The sequence below is a fragment of the Sinohyriopsis cumingii genome, unplaced genomic scaffold, assembly GCF_028554795.1.
Source record: "Sinohyriopsis cumingii isolate HCF-2022 unplaced genomic scaffold, ASM2855479v2 utg000913l, whole genome shotgun sequence".
NCBI lineage: Eukaryota > Metazoa > Mollusca > Bivalvia > Unionida > Unionidae > Sinohyriopsis > Sinohyriopsis cumingii.
The window spans coordinates 1,465,958-1,488,661 of record NW_028315943.1 but is presented as its reverse complement, the minus strand read 5'-3'; the positions used below and the strand labels follow the sequence as shown (position 1 = coordinate 1,488,661).

Genomic DNA, 22,704 nt, shown 5'->3' with positions numbered 1-22,704 from the left:
ATTAGGTTATCTAAATTAACGGTCCATTTTTTTTTTTAAATTGTTGAGCCGAAATAAGGGAGATAACTGGAATTCTTCTTCCTGTTCTACGCCGGCCAGCTTTGAAACAACATTTCTTTTTCTCGCTTCTGTTTACATTTAGGTAATGATAAATGTAGTCCCAGTTCTTTTAGTCATGAGCACATTGTATTGTGGACAGCCAACGAGTGGTCATTTAAAGCAATTAATGAGGGTCTATCATAGTATAAACGGGTTGACTGGCGAGTATCACGTGATGGCGGTTTGTTCAAAAACAGTGGAGCAAGACAGCTGAGAAAAAGTCTAATTGTTCTTATTTCCAAAACAAGCAGATAAGAAACACATACGAATTTAACAGCCAAAACATAATGAACACAATAAGGAAGATGAAAACAGGCAACAAATCTCGGCATGAAGTCAGCAGTGTGTGCAAAGGGTTGTTAAAACCAACAGAACCAAAACAAATATCATTGTTAGCGTATTCGATATATGTAAAGTATATAATCGGTCCAGGCACATTAGAATGATTATTCCGATCACTTTGGAAACAATGGATGAAAAACAAGTGAATAACAGAGCGCATAGAAAATTTCGCCAAGCGATTTTAAGCTTTTCCAAGGCAGGATAAACGTCTTGATTTGGTGCTTATAAAATAGCATCCATATATCTATAACAATCCAATTAGTTTAAACTAGGGCGTAAAATACACACTTTATTACAGTTTTTTTTTAGAGTCCCTTATAAATCGCGTCAAAATGTTCAGCTGGCAAAAACCGTGGTTTAAAGAACCTGTTGCACTTTGTAAACGATTGAACTGTGACTTACACATTACAGGAATTGTTTAGGCAGCCGTATTAACAATGGTATATATGTATACCTTTGCACAGTTAATTCTCCTTTCTTTTTCTAAAAAAAAATAGTTTTCTTTTAAGCTGTTGAATAACTTTCTTAACGTCTGAATGGCTTAATATATTAAATCTAATTCCAGGTGGAACATTTTATGTGTCGCTCGCCTTAAATTTTCATCATCTCAATAAAGTGCTAATATATATATATATATATATATATATATATATGTATGTGTGTGTGTGTGTGTGTTACATAAGGAATGTTTAATCATGTCATACAATTTGCCATCTTTATCACCACTCGCTGTATTATGAAACAACGAATTCGGAAAGGACGATTGCATTATATTCTCATCGACACGATGTATTGCTACTTAAGTATTGTTAATACTCTTTTATTTTGAATGATCATGGTCCACATTCATACATTAAATGGTATGCTGCTTTGATTTCAGACACCATTGGTTCTAAAGTACTATACATATCTGGGGAGTTCGAAATGTCGTCGATATTTATTACAATATACATTGGGATGCAATTATCTTGATGTATTTTGCATACACTACTCTCTGAATTTATGCGGCTTATTTGGCGTCTTTTCTTGTTTGCAGACAACGATACATTAGCTGAAGTGAAGGAATTCCAAAAACCTTTAGAGGCCCAAAAGCGTGAAGTTGTTGGTCACACGGCTGTTCTTCTGGAGGGTGAAACGCATTGGTGCAGGATCCGGGAGTGCAATATAGGTACTTATCTAAATATACATTCCGTTAGCACTTCGGAGCTTCTTCATATATTGCAAGCAAGCATTTGCCTAGAATTTGTGATTTTCTTTATATCATTCGTATGCATTTTCCGCAGATAGTAAGAACTTATAAATTGCCTAAAATACTTTGGAAACATTTTCGTGAATTCTGTAAATGTTACCTGTTTCTGGCAAACCTCTTTAGAAGGGAACATTGTTTGAAAGTACAGTACATGTTTTGATTAGAAAGCGCCCTCTATAAATCGCTTTGCCTGAATGTTCATATAATCTGACGTATCCATAGCTGTGCTGTTCGAGCACATAATCGCTTATGATCGTGTTAGAAATTCATACATGTATATTGTATTAGCATACGGCAAAACAAAATGATACAATATTGAAGTTATATTTTTCTGTGTATGTTTAAACTCTAGACAAACAATATGCAGAAACAAACGAGAAAGGATTTTCATATTTAGAAAAATAGGAAAAGGACTTAACTTGATAATGACAGGTTAAAAATGCGGAAAAAATAATATCTGATTCGAACTTGAGACCTCGGGGACATACACTCACTGATCACTGTACCAAATGAGCTAGACTAATTATGCCAATAGTCTAGGTGACTTTTTATGACCATTCTTTATGTGAAGTCACATTTTAAAACATACTTATCTTCGTGATTTATAATTAAAATGACTGCTTTTTGCTTAAAGATTTTTGGAGAGCAATTGAAGGACTAACTAGATGCGCACTAGGCAAAAATATTGTATCAGTGTCTGAAAAAACGTATAGAATTACAAACTATAAATAATATCCTCTTAGGTTTTGCAGTAAGTTGATAATAAATCTGTAATAGTATTTTGGGGGCATTTTCAAATAAATTGGTGCTGATTTGTGCAAAATTTATGAAAATATGATTTTATTCTATAATTTGTGTTTGGGTTTGAAAATTGCCATGTTCGTGAGAAAATATCATAAAAATTGACATTGACCTTAGATAATGTTTGTGAGCAAAACTCCAATTTTTCAGACTCTTGATTTAACTCACAAATTCTATACTTCAAGTGGATTTGTTTTGGGAACCTAGCCAGCAGAGATAAAGAAAACGCCAATAACAAAAAATAAAAAATAAAAATAATTACCCCCCCCCAAAAAAAAATAAACCCCACAGAAAAGAAAGAAAGACACCCATTCCAACGTCCAACATATCCGCTCTTATTTTGCTGACACTGATATGTTGGTATATATATCATTTGTCCCATTTTACCATTTTAACAGTTTGTCCTACAACAATACCATGTTTAAGGCATGCCGACTGGTTCTTCGTGAGATGAATGAAACGGTAAATATGTACTACCATGCTGCAGAATATGGTGACTTCTAAACGGGGATTAACCTCTCTTGAAAGATGTCTTATAATGGAAAAGGGTGGCGAGAAGGGCTATATATACGATATTGTTAAATATAAAATTAACACTAATGTATGTGTGCGCACGTGAGTATGCATATATGTAGATGAATACAGCCAGTCAACATTTATTTATCAAGCAGCCGTAATTTCTACACTTATATGGAACCCTGACTCTTAAGGAATTAAATTACAACTGCAATGCAGAAAGTACATTCAACCATTAATTGTTACTTATAAAAGAAAATAATAAATGTACTAATTTAATTATCACACAGATAATCTTTTTACAGATGTAATGATCAGTTATCATCTAGACTACCTGATTTATCAAGCAGCTGTATTTTCTACACTTATAAGGAGCCCTGTCTCTTAAGGATTTAAATGAACAACTGCAATGAAAGTACATTGAACCATTAATTGCTAAGTATAAAATAAAAATAATATATGTACTAATATAATTATCACACAGGTAATCTGTTTACGGATGCAATGATCAGTTATCATCTAGAGTACCTGAAAGCCAATGATACATGGGCGGCTGCCTCGATTGCTTTGGTGCAGTCTGGGGGAATTAGGGCCTCCATTGAACCAGGTAAAGACTTTTACTGACTTTTCCCGTGCAAATTGTACCCTCATTATACCTGGTAAAGAGTATGGTCACCTAGCTGCTTAACTATAATCATAGATATACAGTCAAGTTATCTTTTTAATGTTATTCAGCCTTTGTATTTTTAATAGGTTTAATCTGCATATCGATGACGATCCAGATTGGCAAAGAATTTATCAAAGATCTATCCCTGAACTTAACCATATACTAATATTTGCTGCCTGCCAGGAAATACCTAAGTCAATAATCCTGACAGGTGACTGTAAATTTATTCATTACACCTTTGCAGCAGTAATTTTGTTTACTATATTTAATGGAGATACTTGATGCAAGATGTATTTTGGTGCAGATGGTTTTCTCTGTGATACGATGTTATTACTTCTAATGTGAGACATTTAAACTCACGAGGCGTAAAATAGGTTGATTCTAAGATTCAACAAGAACTGAGTTCTTTCTTTCTGTCACTCGGAGACATTACACTATTATAAGTTTTATGTTGTGTTGTTCTTAAGGAAGCCATTATAATTATGCGAATCGTCATTATATTCATGATTATATGATCTACAGTATTCCAGTGTAAACTGACTCCACAAACAGCATTGTTTAATATAACAGAATGGTGGTGCATGATGCTTAAAGTATTGAAGTAAGGTATATATATATATATATATATATATATATATATATATATATATATATATATATATATATATATATATATATATATATATATATATAAAGAGAGAGAGAGAGAGGTAAGCTATTAGTAGTTTCCGTTTGTAAAACTTATAATCAGTCATGCAACAGAGAGTATTATTTAAACTTTCTTTGTTTGGCTCATCTTATAATTGCAGGTTACTGAATTTGTTTTTCTGAAAAATACTGCACGACCTTGAGGAGTGAAGTATTTTTCAGAAGAAATATGTTGATATTTTCCTATACAAATGCACTAAACATTTTTTTATTATATACTCATTTTGTTTAACTATCTAATGATTAATAAATGATATTACAAGAAATAATTAACTGAATTTATAGATTCAGCACTACACAATAACAGTATTCATGCGCACATAGTTCCGCCAAGGGACCTTTTAACTTAGTCGCGTGCTCTACATCAGTTTAAATTAGAATTGTCGTTTTGGTCTACTTAAAATCGATATTTAGAGTTATATTATGAATGAGTGCGCATGGATTTTTTCTATGTTCATCCAACTCAATTCTGCTTTTCTAATTATGAGGGGCTGGATAGTTGGTAGGGGTGAAACTATACACCGGTGCATCATATCGATACGATTCACGATGCACAGCCTGCGTTATGATACATGTAGATACACATATGAAATTGATGGTTCTTCCATCTTTGGAAGGTCGGAGGTGCCCTTTTATGTATGTTGACATACTGGTAGTATTTCCAGTATGCAGAATAAAGGTAGAGATATAGTTATCATATATTTATATGCAATTCTCATCTATGAAAAGAAAACAAAAGTACATTCAATCAGACTACCTGTTTGTTTTCAGCGTTTCCGGTCATTTAATTGTGGCTCCATCTAGTTCACTTTAGCCACCAGGCCCTTTGTTATGTATGGCATGAATGCTTGGAAAACATCTTATTAACAAAGTCACGTCTCATTTAAACTTGGAAGACATTACGATGTTATCTTCAAAAGAAAAGAAAAAATTTCCTCGTGCAACGAAAAATCTCACCTAGAAAGTAGGGAATGAGGATGAATACCAACAAAATCTATCACATTTTACCTCCTGCAGATGCAAAAGACTGCTGCATCCAGAGGTACTTGTATTTGGCAGTGAAGAAGGAAAGCTACTGAAACAACCAGTCCTATTCTATAATTTTGTTTTACAAAGTTTTATACAAGGTGATACACTTGAGTGGTCTGATTCTGTGCTAATTTTATTTATTCCATCAGCACCTTCATTCATAGGTTAAATATCTCCGCATATAAAGAGAAATTCAAATTTTTTTTTCACTATGTACAATTTAAGGAGATATGCTGCAAGATGTTATCTTTAAGGGGACTTCACCCTTTGTCACCGAAAGAAGGGGAGATTATAAAAGGAGGGGAAGGAGAAAATGGCCATAGTTCAATATTTACCTAACTCTTCAATATGTATCTCTCATTTTTTCTGACCTACTTGTTTAGAGCTCTATTGACATCAAAATCTGTAAACGATTTCACTTCTACTTGTACAAGTATTAATCTGTTAATTATATCTGAGAATACTCTGCTCCTTATCTGTATATATTTATATGCTTCCTTCTGAAGGGGCATATGCATAGCTAGCTTTGTCGGCTTGAATATGTTGGGGAACTGATCTTTATGGTTGTTATATACAATTTTCCAGAGATCACAGATATTATCTTATGGATACATCTGCACCAAAATAGGATTTGTTAATAACATAAACGACCTTTCTTGAATCAGTAGTTTACTATCATGCTAGAATTCTTAACTGTTCCATAATGTTGTATTAGGGATTTTAGTCCATCAAAGCCATAGTCTGCTTGTGCAGACCGAGATATTCAAATAAATGTCTTTACTTCTTAATTTCATTTTCTTCATTCTTATTATTCAGTTTATCTTAACTCTGATATGGATATATGGTTTTCTAGCATATTATCCGCAGGGCTGAATTAGTTGATAAAAAAAATGAAAATTGCATTCACCTTTCAAATCATAGGTATTTTTTGAAAGGTTCAGTATTCCGCCCTTTCTACAATTAATTTCGAAATATCGCTGAAATCAAGATTGACCTTAATATCGTCTATTTTTGTCCATCCAAAAGGTTAAATATCTCCGTATAAAAAGAGTAATTCTAAATTTGTTCCCTATGTACAGTTTAAGAAGAGATACTGCAAGGTTGTATCTTCAAGGGGGCTTCACTCTTTGTCACCGAAAGAAGGGGAGAGTATTAAAGATGGAGGGGGAGGAGGAAATGGTCATAGTTCAATATTTACCTAAAACTTCAATATGTGTCTCTCATTCTTTCTGATCTACTTGTTTAGAGCTCTATAGTAAGATCAAAAATCTTTAAAAGATTTCACCTCTAGATGTACATGTATTAATCTGTTAATCATATCTGAGCATACTCTGTTCCTTATCTGTGTATATTTCTATGCTTCCTTCTGAAGGGGCATATGCATAGCTAGCTTTGTCGGCTTGAATATGTTGGGGAACTGATCTTTATGGTTGTTATGTACAATTTTCCAGAGCTCACAGATATTATCTTACGGATACCTCTGCACCAAAAGAGGATTATTCACTAACATAAACTAACTTCCTTGAATCAGTAGTTCACTATCATGCTAGAATTCTTAACTGTTCCATAATGCTGTATTAGGGTTTTTTGTTCATCAAAGCCATAGCCTGCTTGTGCAGACAGAGATATTCAAATAAATATCTTTACTTCTCAATTTAATTTTTTTTCATCCTTATTATTCACTTTATCTTAACTCTGATATGGATACATGGTTTTCTAGCATATTATCCACAGGGCTGAATTAGCTGATAAAAAAATGAAAATTGCATTCAGCTTTCAAATTGTCTATATTTTGTTTATTAGGATCAGTATTCCACTCTTTCTACAATTAATTTCGAAATATCGCTGAAATGGAGATTAACCGTCATGCCGTCTCTTTTGTCCATCCAACATGTACATCTGGCTCGTATCTAACACCATTTTCGGGCTCAAAATCACTCACTGGTATCTCCATTAACAATTTTCAAGCTCCAATAAACCAATATACTTCATAACTTTAAAAATTATTTACCGAACGAAAATGTAATGAACCACGCCGGGAATCAGAAATTTTGGCTTTTTTAGGTAGCCCGTATTTTAAACACGCATTTGTAAAACTCCTTTCATGGAATGTTCATTCTACGCCACAATGCGTATTCCAGGGAACAAAAATGTGCCAATCATATTCAGTTTAACAACCATTCATGTCATGCTTGAAGAACCCATATGTGTAAACAGTTGCCTACCCGAAAAACAGTTGTCGTGACAAGAACGGTTAAATGAAAATTGTATACTTATAATTCCAGGTTTGTATACACTCCAAATTCCAGTGAATGTCTTTATCCAAGAATTTCATCGGAACACTTTTGTATTCCCAGAGAAAATAATCAATGGGATTCAATAATTCGATGAAATAGAATTTCCACCCAACTACACACATCATAATACAACTTGAAAGTGCTAGATGTTAAAACACGAATGATAAAAATCATCACAATCACAAGATTATATAGTTCTCTAATTGACCGCATGTCATAATTAGCATTTTCTGAAGAAGAAGAAACCCATTACCTACTGGAAAATAACTTTCTAGAATGATCCTGATGTTTACAAAACAGTAACCTGGATTATGTATAATTCACTTAGGAAACTCCAAAACTTTGACCCAAATAAACATATTTACCTCTTCTATTAATAATGGTCCTAATATTAAGCCCATGCACATAGAGAATAATTTAGCTATGTATTAGTTGTTGACATAAAATGAAATAAAACAAGCCAATCGGGTAAAGCAGAAACGAGCTCAATTTTGGACACGGTCAAGTCCAGCATACAATGTTACATTACAATATCAGGTAATGAAATATAATTTTTAAACTAACAACCCCCCCCCCCACAAAAAAACCAATTAAATTAAATATACATAGCAACTTCCCACGCACATTTTCATATGTGGGACTATCAACTAATTTGCGTGAATTCTCGTGCGTCACTGTTCTCCAAGGGTGCGAATTCGTACAAATTTTGACGATTCGCGCAATCGTACACCATAACATCATCTCTTTTTAAGTACTTTACATATTATTGACTTATGCACGAAGTTTCTTTGTTGCTTTGCTCGTACTTCTTGTTTGTCACGCAGGGAATAAGCTGCACTAATTTCTGACTGGTAGTTGTTATTTAACCTGGAACGGAACAAGCAATAACCACGAATGAGATTTCAATGTAACATATTTCACCTTGTGACACACTGGTAGTGTAGGTCTCAAATCGAGCAAAGTTTGTTATTAAATGATATGTAAAGTACTTCATTATACATGTGGAACACTTTTGGAATGTATCCTATATGCTGAACATGCTGCTGGGTTAAGATACTTAGGATGGAATGGCGTGGGGGCGGGGCGCAGATTATGACGCATTTCACTGTTTTAATTTGCAGACGGCGAGCGAGTATTCCCAATAGTCTTTTGTTTGTTTTTACTAATAAAAATGAGTGCATAGGACTGCAAATGCTGTTTCTGATGAATTCGATATTTAAAAAATACCAAGACAAACTAATAATAAGCGGTCATGACTGCTGAAGACTAAAATAACTTACATATGGTAAGTATAGTTTTGTATCGATTCTCCATCTCTTGTATCGATTCGTTACAGCAAAAGTATCGATCCATCGATATATCGACGAATCGTTTCACCCCTCATAATTGGGTTAATTCAGTGCAATATGGTGAATGGATTTCAACTGGAAATGTAGGCTACTCAAAATTCCAGTACAGCTTCTGTGTGGATAAGGTTTTGCAGGACATGTCAGTCGGATTTGAAGAACTAACTAATAAGTACAATTCTGAGGAAATGTAAGATGCATAAATGTTAAGTATATTCATTACCATTCTTATTATTAGCTTAAGAAAACATGCTTATGTTCTGTCACTTGCATTTCGCTGTTGCAAGGCCCCCAGCTATGACCTGTATCATGCAGTGTGTCTTATATCGCTAGACTAACATTGTATTACACGAGGAAAATTGAAAAGAAACTGTTGTGGGACACTCCATTTATCCAGCGGAAATAATACATTTCAGTGGTCTTGAACTGTTGGCTGTGAGGCTTGTTGTTACCTACCAAAATCTCCAGTTGAATTGTTTTCTCGAATCTAGTATTTTGACATAATTGTAGATTGGTACGTATCTGATAGATATGTTATAGCCCTTGGCCTCAATATGCTTTTCTATTCTTTATTTATTTAGACCCTATATGGCACTCTTCATAGGCGTAACCATGCTATTGCGAAAAGAAATGAATATTATCCTAAATAACTGTTTCAATGATCATAACGGTGTTTTCGATTACTGCGTCTTTCGCGCTTGTAGTTGACATTGCAAATATCACGTTCATTCGTTTGCTTCGATGAAGGTCATGTTTCTGACCCAGTGAACTCGTCCACATCATTAACTTTTTAATGTATCTTTATTTCATTCACAATCAAATTTAATCAACGAAAAGCTAAGGCGTCTATTACACGAGTGTACTTGGTTGTTTACAAAGTAGTTCCTAAAACACTGTACTATCTTTAGGCACACGTGTCGTGCCGTGCGTGTAATATGAAGGTGTTCATTATCGTAAAATATTGCACGATTCTGACAATGTAAAGTGAACAGAGACAAAAATGAGCATATAATAATGACATAGTCAAACCTGTCTCCGAGAAACATTGATATATAAAGAATACTTGTTCATGAAGGAAAATATGTGTGTCCTTTTCATGCTGCCATATAAGTATAAACCTCTGCATGTAGGATGCCATCCATTCAAAGGGGAATTTTTGTAACCCAATCAGTGTCCTTAATACGAATGTTTGACTGTTCTCCAATTTGCAGGAAATATTACCATGGGTAATGTCTTGACTGTCTTTCCGTTTGGAAATAACATCGACCTGATCAAAATACGGGGTGTCCATCTGCTGAAAATACTCGAGCATGCAGTTGAAAATTACGATCCCCAAAACCGGCCTGGCGCTTTTCTTCAGATGTCAGGTATTCTTGGTCTTCTTGTACTACTCTTACCTCTAAGGAATCCTAATTTGTCAAACGACATCATCATTGTAAGTTTCAAGACCTATGTCATATTTATATATCCGATAAACATCTCTGATGCTAAGATTTGAGATGTCTAATGTTTGTAATAGCTGGTGAATACAAACTGTTGTCCGTTTTAGACAAACTGTCATTCTCTTTTCAGACCCTTTCAAAGTTTAAGGTCTGTTTATTAGTATCGAAGACTGCCATACATTTCTCCTTAATTAAGTACCCCTGAACACATCTGCCATTGTCGTTGATGAGGCCACATTCGATATTTAGTAAATGAAATGCATGACAGTATTTTGGTGTATATCAAAGAAAGTTTTTTCAAACAAACTTATACAATTGTCATCTTAGTGAAGAATTCCATTCATACACATTTCTAACCATATATTAATTTATATACGAGATCACAATCGTTGTTGAAGGAATATAAATATCATACAAAACCTCTATGTCAAGAAGTATAGATTTTAAAGAGCTGAGTCAGAGTTTGATATTTTGATTCAAACCGTTTCAATTTTATCCGGGCATTTCACCGAAATGACTACAATTCAAAACAATACCTCTAGTTTCTGAGATTATATGGGCTAATCCTTCTTAGAAGCAACTGTAAATGATGTTAAATATTGTTAAAAAGTATGCCATTCTTTCCAGGTCTAAAGGTTGCTTACGACCTTGGAAGTCCTAAAGGTCAGAGAGTGGTGTCTGTAGAGGTGAAGTGTCATGTCTGTAAAGCGCCCACGTACAGTCTTCTGGATGACAACACAGTGTACAATATACTTCTGCCCGATTTCGTCATCAATGGTGGTGACGGATACACTATAATTAAGGAGACAATGATTCAACATATCCCTCTGAGTGAGTCGTGGATTTTATCTCTTATACACTAGGAGATGAAAGAACGTAAGGGTATCACACCACATCAGAGGTGTGGGGATATATATGTACAAATATATATTCCCACTTTTTGTAAGCGCATTAAAAACTCATTAAAAACTCAATCCTAGTGTAATAAAGGAATAACTCCTTTAAAAATTTGCTAACTGGTACATGTAAATAAATAGACTTTGAGACTTATTCGGTTGTCAGTCCTACTAGGTTTATGAACCAGATAGAAAATATTATCATTATCATAAGTACAGTAAATATGTCAATACTAAGTCTTATTGTTTCAAGTGTCCCAGTGATTTAGTCAGCACAATGTGCTATAGTTTCAAGTGTCCACTTGAATTGGTAAGCAGCAATGTTTTAATTTAAAGTGTTCCATTGACGTGATCAGCCCCAAGTGCTATACTTTCAAGTGTCCCATTGATGTTGCCAAACTAAGCGTTATAGTTCTAGTTTCATATTGATGTGGTCAAATTAAGTATTAAGTTTTAAGTGTCAATATGATTTGGTCAGATTTAACTGTTACAACATCAAATGTCCCACTGATGTGGTCTAGACTAAATGTTTTACTTTCAATCTTCCCATTGATGTATCCGACCCTAAGTGTTATAGGTTGAAGTGTACCATATGTGTGGTCAACCCTAAGTGTTATAGGTTGAAGTGTTCCATATGTGTGGTCAACCCTAAGTGTTATTGAAGTGTACCATATGTGTGGTCAACCCTAAGTGTTATAGGTTGATGTGTTCCATATGTGTGGTCACCCCTAAGTGTTATAGGTTGAAGTGTTCCATATGTGTGGTCAACCCTAAGTGTTATTGAAGTGTACCATATGTGTGGTCAACCCTAAGTGTTATAGGTTGAAGTGTTCCATATGTGTGGTCAACCCTAAGTGTTATAGGTTGAAGTGTTCCATATGTGTATCAAACCCTAAGTGTTATAGGTTGAAGTGTTCCATATGTGTGGTCAACCCTAAGTGTTATAGGTTGAAGTGTTCCATATGTGTGGTCAACCCTAAGTGTTATTGAAGTGTACCATATGTGTGGTCAACCCTAAGTGTTATAGGTTGAAGTGTTCCATATGTGTGGTCAACCCTAAGTGTTATAGGTTGAAGTGTTCCATATGTGGTCAACCCTAAGTGTTATAGTCTCAGCTATCCCTTTTATTTAGTCAGCCCTGTGAGTTACAGTTTGTTTTCAGCCATAAGTGTCATTGTTTCAACTATATCATTAATGTGGCCCGCCCAAAGTGTTATTGTTTCAAGTGCCCCTTTGATGGGGACAGCCCAAAGTGTTAAAGCTTCAACTGTCCCATTGATGTTATCAACTCTATGTGTTATAGTTTCAACTGCCCTTGTGATGTGTTCAACCCTAAGTGTTATAGTTCAAGTGTCCCTTTGGTACGGTGAACCTAAGTTTTACAGTTCCATGTGCCCCTTTGATGTGGTCAGCCCAGCGTGTTATATTTTTATTTTTCTCTCTGATGTAGTCAGTCATAAGCATCATAGTTTCAACTGTCCGTTTTAATGTGGTCAACCCTATGTATTACAGTTTCGTTCATTTGATATGGTCATTCCTAAGAATAATAGTTCCAACTGTCCCAGTGATGTTGTCAACCCTAGGTAATATGTTTCCAAGAGTCCCTTTGATGTGGTCAACCTTAAATGTTATAGTTTCAACTGATCCTTTTGATGTGGAAATCCATAAGTGTTATGTCTTAAAGTATCCCTTTGATGTGGTCAGCCCTTCTTGTCATAGTTTCAGTTGTCCCTTTGATGTGGTCATCTCTAAATGTAGTTTCGACTGTCCAACTGTTGTGGTCAGCCATAAATGTTATAATTCCAGCTGTCCATTTTGATTGGACAGCCTTAAGTGTTATAGTTTCAACGGTCCCTTTGATGTGGCCACCTCTAAGTGTTACATTTGTAACTGTCTTTTCGATGTGGTCAGCTCTAAGTGTCATAGTTGCAACTATTCCTTCAAGAAAATTGTCATACTCTTTATGATGTCCTGTCTTCATAATTTTCATATTCGTTCGGCGCATTTTTTCAGATTCTCTGGACATTGATGTGCTCTTGCAGTACCTGAGACATTCTAGGTCCGTTTTCCCATCCAACGAGGGAAGGATAAAGTTTGTCACCAGAGCACAGACTTCAGACTCGAATCAAGTACAACTCTCCGTGGCTTTATGTCAAATATTATTGTTTATGTATTATTACCTAACGACAACACTCATAAACTAATTTTAAACGTTGTACTATAATGGAATCTGTAACGTATTCATTTTTATCATTTCTTTGTAATTGAATAATAATCAATGTGTCCAAAAGATGAAAAGTTTTCGGGGGATGAAATGATAGAATCTATATGAAATTATGTTGATCCGAACAGTGAAAGAAAATACTCACTACTTATTGAAAAGTTGACTGTAGAACAAAGACATCACTGCACAAAAGAATGGTAGGATTATTTATAGAATTATGTCAGTGAATACTTTGTTTCAAAATGCATGGAAACCAGCAAGCCGGAGTAGTCCATGTGGAGGGAAGAACAAACCTGATTTAAATCAAATTTAGGCTTGAGGGATAAGGAAAATGTAAACATGAAGATCAGAAACAAGATCAGTACACACGTTCTAGACTAATACGCCCTTTCTAAAATAGTTGAACGCTAGCTCTGAATTAGTTTCTTCCAGATTATATTATATTGTTGAAAAAATACTAACATAAATAGTACAAACTGGGGATGGGGTTTGGAGACCAGGTATAGATAGATATACAAGCCTTTGAACTTTCAGACTAGGGTGGAGGTTGGGTTACCTCATAGGCCTGATTGTGTCCTCATTGATGGGGATATGGAGGTTTCCATATAGATAAACCAAATAAATCAATGGAAAATTAAATGACCATGCATTGGTTAACCTTCTAGTAACCATATAAAACAGGATATTGTTTAGACTATCGTGCAATGATACCCAAAAGTGAGTTCGAGATTAAATGTACTAATTAAGCTAAAGTTATTAAAACAGAATTTCCTTTTATTTTTACTAACGACACTTTACATATGCATATGAAACAAGGAACATAAATATATATGACAGATTTCCGGTGAGGATCTCTTGTTAACGTTTAGTATGAGAATATATGGCGGCATGAAGTCAGTTTGTGCAAACTAAGGTTATTGAAAGACATTATTTCAAATTGTTAATAGCAAGTAATGTACACAGTGCACCACCAGACAGGGAATTTGTTGTCGTAGGACACAGGATACTCTACCTGAGACACAAAAGCTGTTCTACTTTAGACAAAGAGGCTCTTCTACTTGTGACAAACCGTTCTACTTGAGATACAATGTTGTTCTACTTGCGATACAGAGACATATATTCTTGTGATGGAGGTTCTAATTGAGTCACAGAGGCTGTTATACTTTTGTCATAGAGTTGGTTCTACTTGAGTCACAGAGGCTGTTATACTTTTGTCATAGAGTTGGTTCTAATTGAGTCATAGAGGCTGTTTTGCTTTTGTTATAGAGGCTGTTCTACTTTTGTCGTGTTCCTTGACATAAGAGACAATAAGACTTTCACACTCTAGATCAGAAATAATGTCTTTTGCAGAGCTAATTCTACGAACAATAAATCTGTATTCAAATTAATTGCGTAATTCAACTCAAACTTATTTTATCCTACTTCTAGACTTTCTTTGTGTGCAGAAGATATTCTTTGTGTACATAAGATATTCGTTGTGTACTTAATATATTCGTTGTGTACAGACGATATTCGTTGTGTACTGTAAGGATTGCTTTGACTTAGGCTACACAAATAGAGTTGAAGGATGATTTGAAGCAGTGGATAATGATGTGATACATTGTGAACATTTTCTAAAATTTGACAAAGCAAAAGGAAAGTAATGTTGGAATGCATATACCTTATTATAACAAGCTCTGATCAATTTGGGATGGGGAGGAGAATGAATTCAATATATCCCCCTTTATCTCCAGTTCATGTGGCTGTGTAATAATCAGTATTTGTGTACTTGGGGGCTAGTTAACCTGATCGTATGCGTACAGGTATCGAATAAGAAGGCCATGTGAAACAACAAATTGAGCTAGTAACAGTAGAACAAGAACAGTTGTGGTGGTAATGTGTGCGTAGTTTCTTCAGCTAGCAACCAAAAGAAGATCATTAACAAGGATCAGTTTCAAGAATGATGAAGATCAGCATGGTAGTTGTGGTTGTAATAGCAGTATGAGACTGGTGGTGGGGTTGACAGACGAAAGGTAAGTAGTGGCAGTAGTATGACAGACGGGACAGAATTCAGCAGAACCTTTATATCAACATGCTCTTTATAAGCACACGGCTCGCAGATGATCAGAAGATTCAAGCAAAACAACTGTTTTCTGTCTCAGTTTCGTTTTGAGTCTAATATATTTTAGACCACTCCGGTGGCCTAGTGGTTCGAGTGTCCGCCTCGGATGCGGGAGACTGTTAGGACTGGTCAGCCTGGTGTCAGGATAATGTGACTGGGTGGGACATCATGCTACATGTCTGCGGCATGATGCCCTAGTGCTAAACATCATTGTTAACTGCCACACGTTATACATCGTAGCGATATGACTGGAAAATTGTATAAGCTATGGCGAAAATCCCAAAACACACACACTAATAGAGTCTCGAACAAAATATGTTTAAAGATGTAAATTAAAATGTACATTTACAAAGATAATAGAATTTATGTCCCATTAGATTTTATGCACTGAGTGTGCAACATAATTATGTATCTTAGAATCAATTGCACAGGTAGCGAATTGCACCGTTTTATAATTTTAACAGTATATATATATATATATATATATATATATATATATATATATATATATATATATATATATATATATGTATGCTAATGTAACTTGAATGTAATGAACAATTAATAAATAGGCTATTGACGTATTTTATTAACGTTTTGGAAAGAAACCTGAAAAGAAATGGCCTTCCGTGCTTGACATAATATAAAGATATGGGCTGGGTTGTAATTGTAAAGTGCAGTATAGTAACGTTTTAGTGCTTAGATAATATGAAATATTTAATCTAACTTTACCCATCATATTTGAACCGAATGGAAATGTGCTTACGTGATTGTGCGTTACAAATCAAATCACGCGCACACACTCCCAGTAAAAAAGATGAAAACAAGCCAGCCTTGAAAACAGACAATATTACCTGTCATTCGGAATCACAAAAAAACATTGAATTACCTGACATCATATAAGGATATGGGCTTGGTTGTAATTCGAAACTTGAAAAGAGCAGTAACAAAAGTTTGCTTTGATGATATGAAACATTTAACCTAATTGTACCTGTCTTATGAAAACCGAACAGAAGTGTTGTGCTTCCGTGATTGTTCCGGAACAGTCCGAAGATGTAAGCAAGCCAGCACATGCATCCGTGACAACAAACGATATTACCTGTAAATCAGAAGCATATAAACAGATTTAATTACCTGAAAGAAGTTTACTTTCTATAGATTTTGAATTACAGATATACAAAACATAATCATCCCCTAGATTTTAAAAGTTGTTAGTGAAGATAATACAACCAAATGAAAATGTTCAGCCCATTTGTTGTCAAGGCTGCACGTGCCGCTCATCAGTCCTTCCAGGTTTTTTCCGATGTCCCTAGATCTAATATGCATACATCAACAGTTTGATTCGATGTACGTGGTGACAATGTCGAATAATGCGACGCCTCCAGTTTAGAAAAAAAGCTGTACAGTATTTAGTCTGCTTTAGAGAATAAGGTTCTAACCTTTCATCACTTCTAAGATCTCTTCTGAATTTTAATGAAAGGCGGATTTTACATAATTTTTTAAAAACTTCCTCATTAGCATTTCGTCTTAGTTTGTTGTCGTTGATTATATTTTATTATCACAGTCTTACCGTTAGAATAAAGATGCGTCTTTATAGATATAAACGGAATCTCGTTGACATAAGAAAATGCACATTAGAGCTTGTATATAAAATAATAGACTTGTACATTGTGTTTCTCATTTAATCAATGACGCCTAAATCTCCTTACTGTAGGGATCTATGAAAGAATAGCAAGTATAAAACACTCATACAAATCTTTCAGTAATTGAACACAGATGTGTTACTTTCTGAATTTTTTTCAGCCTTGAATAACACATGATTTGTTTCTTTCATTTTTGAGTTAAAGTTTGGTTTGATAGTTTTTGTTTATCTTTACTTGATAAACAAACTCCACTAAGATCCAGTCTCAAGCGACAGTCTCATCCAGAAAAGAAGACCGATGAAAATGGTTAGTAAATTATGTTACGTAAACAACGACTACAAAAAAAATGATTGGAATTTTAAAAATGTCGAAACGTCTTTAATCAGAGAAATTAAAGGAATGTCTTTTTCTTATTTAATTTTCGGTAGAAAAAAAGACACATAACTCATTTAAAAGAATTTCAAAGACATCAACGCATCGATTTCTTTCTCTATCCCCAAGAACCTACAGTCGGCTATGAATATGTACATAACGAATACAAAGTCCTAAATAGTAAGACTTTGTGTTTCATATCTGTCAGTAATGATCTGAATGAAATGAAATGTTGTTTCAAGACACACGTCCAAGTTTCTACGTACTGATACAAAAAGAGCTAGTGGGCTCGATGGGATAAGTACGAAACCATATGGCTTTCTTCTCATATTATATTTAACTCTCTCAATCATCTCTTGAAACATTTGCTTAAAATCTGCTGCATTCCACCATGCCTTGAAGCAGTTAAAGACTTTCCGATGCATAATGGCGGACACAAGATGACCCATTAACATATAGGCCTATTTTTGTTAATCCTGTTTGTCATTTTGAAAATAAGGCGGGGAACACATCTCATACCACCTATTTGGATATCCGAATGAATATAAAATTCTACATTGATCTGCTTGATTCAGAACAAATTACTCATTTTAAATTGCCTTGACAAAATAGATGAAGTGCTCCAGAATAATATCAAACGAAAATCACTCGTTGTGATTTTTATATTTAAAAGGTCATTAGATATTACTGATCATGAGATCTTTTGAAGATATTAGTAGCGTATGCACTTTACCTCGTACACACTCTTGGTAATAGTCTCTTCTCTTATTGGATTCATAAATACTCTTCGTTTTAGTCTTTCCTAATACATTGGACTCTTGCAAACTCTTGGTTCTAGTCTTTCTTAACACGTGGAACTGCGAGTTTCAGTATTAAAAACCACTAGTGATAATTGTTTTCTCAGACAATCAAGTAACCTACATTTTTGCGTTACAAAATGTTGGAAAATATTCACACCAATTTATCGAATATCAATGCAAAAAATTTAGCTCATGCAACAAGGTTTTGCCATTATTTAAATGCTACAAGAATTTATAAGAAGTGCTGAAGCATGAAATAAATAACGGCAAAACCTTTGTAGTGAACAGAAAGGAACACTACAGAATACATATTATTGGCGATCACGAAAGACCTGTTGCTTTCACAATATCAGTTGTGGGAACAAAGTAAACGTGAAAAGGATCATAACAAAGCAAGGGAATATTCAGATTTAATCTCTGTTAGACGATGAATTAATGAATTTTCTGATAAAAATAATTTTTATAGTTATCATTTATATTTGTTGACGGGTGGAAATTCCTTTTTATATCAGAACATACTTACATTCCCTTTCATTTTCTGTTTTACTTCATGGTCTACATGCCCCTGTCATGTATATGGCGTCTGCAACCACAATTAAAATGGAAACATTAAGTACTGATGAGATTGCAGTAGAGCTATATCTCTGTAAGATTTAACAAATGACAATGAAAACCTGTAAGAAATTGAATTTTAAATTATCCAGCTTAAACAATTATTTTAATGTGACATATTTTAGAAAGTGATTTCTGCTGATGGCGATGCCTTACTAGAAAAACAGGCAAAGTTCAAGAAGAAAAAGAAAAGCTGAAGGCGCCTTGGAATTGTGCATGGCTTTTCTTTAGGGTGCAGGGCAACAAAAATTCCCATGGTTTATTCCTCCATTAAGGCTAAACCAAAGAATGGACCATTTCATCTTTATCTCTCAGGAAAAAGAGAGATGACGAATTGGAACCAACATTTCTAAGAGGTATCATTTCATCAATCGATTGCTATTTACGCACAACCATATAGTGTTTCAATAATAAATAACATTAAATTTGATAAGTGTCTGTCGGTTCTAAACATGAAGCTGAAGGATCGGAAAATATTCTGGAAAAGGCAACACACCAAGGGCATCAGACACAATTCCTAACCAGGATCTACAGAAGATGTATGGAGCTAATACTCTGGGTGCTGACAATCCAGTTGCTCTTTTAATTCAACGGGGATCATCTGTACCATGTACTTTGGAATGCGGACAGGAAAGGATACACACAACCCGCTGTTAAATGCGGATAGGAAAGGATACACACAACCCGCTGTGGAATGCGGACAGGAAAGGATACACACAATCTGATGTGGATTGACATCTCCCTGCAAATAGTCGAAAACAACCAGGAGTATCTTGCTTATAATATTGAAATAAAGACAAAACAATAACGTGTTAATGAAAGAAACATAAGGTAATGAATATTTTGAATCATTGCAAACACACTGAATAGTGTAGTAATATTTAAAACATTGATTCATTGTAAATAAGTGCATGATGTAACACAGAATGTTATACATTTCTGGACTTTTATTCAACATAGAAAGTAAGCAAGTTTGTTTTGCAAAGTTTTCACCAGTTTGAAAAAAATCGTCTTTGATTTTCTTCTGTCTCTGTAGTATAAAAAGTATTGTAAAAACACATAGAAACTGATGCACTTAGCTGGTTATTGAGTTAATGGTATACTTTAAATCAAATAGTAAAGTACACCAACAACTTAAGTTAGCATACATAGGTTTCAGTTTCGTATCCTTGTAAAAGATAAACAAGTTCAACACAGATTTGAAAATAAAATTTTACATCACAGTCTTAATTAAAAAACTTAAATCAATAATGTTTGCAAGTTGTCATTAGGACGATTGATCCTTCTGATTTTCAAATAAATATAATTTGATAAAGTCCCTAATTCTATTTCTCTAACAAAACAGAGATCATATGCCACATTTGAAATCCGTCTGTAGGTCTCAACAAACGTTATAGAGACTAGCGATTGACAGGAATAAATGGCACTGGGATCCCTTTTTATCTTCTCAATAAATGTGGCAATCACCAAAACCAGAACAGTAGTGCTTCAAACATACTCCCATGAGGATAAACAAGTTATATTGGATCATGAGTGACACGATGACTGATGCAGGTCTCAATGACAAGCGTATATGTCCTTACATGTAAATTCTAAATACGTATTGATCACAACTTTTAACAATATTTAAACAGAAGCAATCTCATCGAAGTAATCATCTTGAATTAAAAATATTCAAGAAAGATTACCTAACCTCAAATTCTCATCAAAACATTGGCATAATATGAGGCAATCCAGTAAGGTACAAAATACAGTAACAATGCAGTATACCTGTATCACAGCAAGTACGTAGATCAAACTGTGTAAGAAAGAAAAAATACTGTAGTGCAAGCTACACCAGCATTTACATATTAATGTATTTAGAAACACTTTATCCAGAAGCTAAATGATGAAGGAATTCCACCAAAAAGTAGTATAAATATAAGGACATAAAAACAGCTACTTATTAAATAATTGCATCAACTTAAACCGTATTATCATTCGTCGTTCTTTCTGCCACAAATGAAACAGTGCCACCAGCGACCGTTAGCTCTTCTGGTAGAAAATGATAATCAATTATTGGGTACGAATTCTGTTTTCTTTTCACAAATGCAGTCATTCACGGCTACATCCATATATATCTTCATCTAAGAAGTGAACATCGATCTCTTTCACAGACTGTCCAATAGTCAGTGGCACACATGGAAAGGACAGCTGAGTGCCTTCACCGAAGGGAATAAGTATTATATTTCGTTCAAGTTTCACCAATAGTGACTAAAATACGCTACATCTAGTATGTACGTTTAATCATTTCTTACATTTCGAGTGAATAACATATATGTTTAATAATGTGGGTGAAAATTCTGTATTTTCAAATACTAGCGCTTTTCACCCATGGGAAGCCACGAGTGAAAATACTTTTCACCAAAGAGATGAAATATGTTCTTCGCTCGATGCCTGCACATGACCTGGTAGATAATGGTCCGCATTAAAGGAGCGATTAACTGAAGGAATAATATAAACTTTGCATACGGAAACAAACATATTTCCCCTTCTCATATGTTTATATTAGTAAAGTATATGAACAGTTCCATGCACATATCGATTTCATGCAGGAATTTGAAATAAAAAACGGATATTAATACATTTTACAGTGTTAAATGTCTTCTCAAAACACTCATGGGCTATGCAAAAACAAAACAAGGGAGATGACATAGACGATAGTTTTCGAGATAGCTAGAGTGAGCAAAATCCATAAACAGATGAAAAGAACGAAGTTACAAAAGCATGGTTTAGGAATGAAATGGAAACGAAAAGTTGGAATATATACTTCGTCACTTAGTAGTGGAAAGTTTTCACTGAACTCTCAAGACCAGATTGTGGAAGTATTTTACTGAAAATGAAGCATAAACATAGGCTGGCTGGTGTATAGTCAACACTTATTGATGGTTACAATAATACCTATCAACAGTCATTGGATACGACTCCGGTTGAATTCAGAAAGGTCGAAAGTAGATTCTAAAAGTGTATTGATCAAGGTATTATTAGCTAGGTAATTCCTAAGAATAAAGTACCTTGAAAAAGTTTAATCCCAACACAGAAGTGTATGTTTTCAAACGTCTGTTTTCTGATGTCGCAGAAAAGATTTAAAAATCATCAAAATAATTATAGGCAACCTTATTCTGAATAAATTGGAAGACTTTAGGGAAGAACATACTTAGGGGATATTTATTGAGGCGGATTTGTGTTTATACAACAAACAGTATGATGTGTACGTTATTGAGAAAATTGTAATGATAAACAGAATGAACAGCAAAAATTTTTAAAAATAAAATATACGTGCTTGGAAAATGGAAAGGATGTGATTAGTGGGAGACAGAAGAAAGTATTGTATCAATAAAATAATTGCTCTGCACATACACAAAAAAGAAACGGCAGCCTTGTAGAACTCGCCTTCTAACAAGAGGAGAAATAAATATATTTTTTAATGAAAACGATGGAATTATCACTAGAAAACTTCATACCTCATTTTATTAGCGTTTAAATGAGTTTAGACATGAGAAAGGAGATATATAAATTAA

General features: G+C 34.4%; 1 protein-coding gene across 1 annotated transcript in view; it reads left to right on the top strand.

Annotated features, from left to right (window-relative positions):
- LOC149773028 (snake venom 5'-nucleotidase-like) overlaps positions 1 to 13,736 on the top strand; it is a 61,159-nt gene extending 47,423 nt beyond the window's left edge. Inside the window, exons 5-9 of the mRNA XM_089946880.1 lie at positions 1,478 to 1,609; positions 3,492 to 3,614; positions 10,266 to 10,421; positions 11,124 to 11,327; positions 13,406 to 13,736. Coding sequence (XP_089803006.1) covers positions 1,478 to 1,609; positions 3,492 to 3,614; positions 10,266 to 10,421; positions 11,124 to 11,327; positions 13,406 to 13,596 — 806 coding nt within the window. The 3' untranslated portion in view covers positions 13,597 to 13,736. The remainder of the gene's footprint in view (positions 1 to 1,477; positions 1,610 to 3,491; positions 3,615 to 10,265; positions 10,422 to 11,123; positions 11,328 to 13,405) is intronic.
- Positions 13,737 to 22,704: the final 8,968 nt, after the last annotated feature.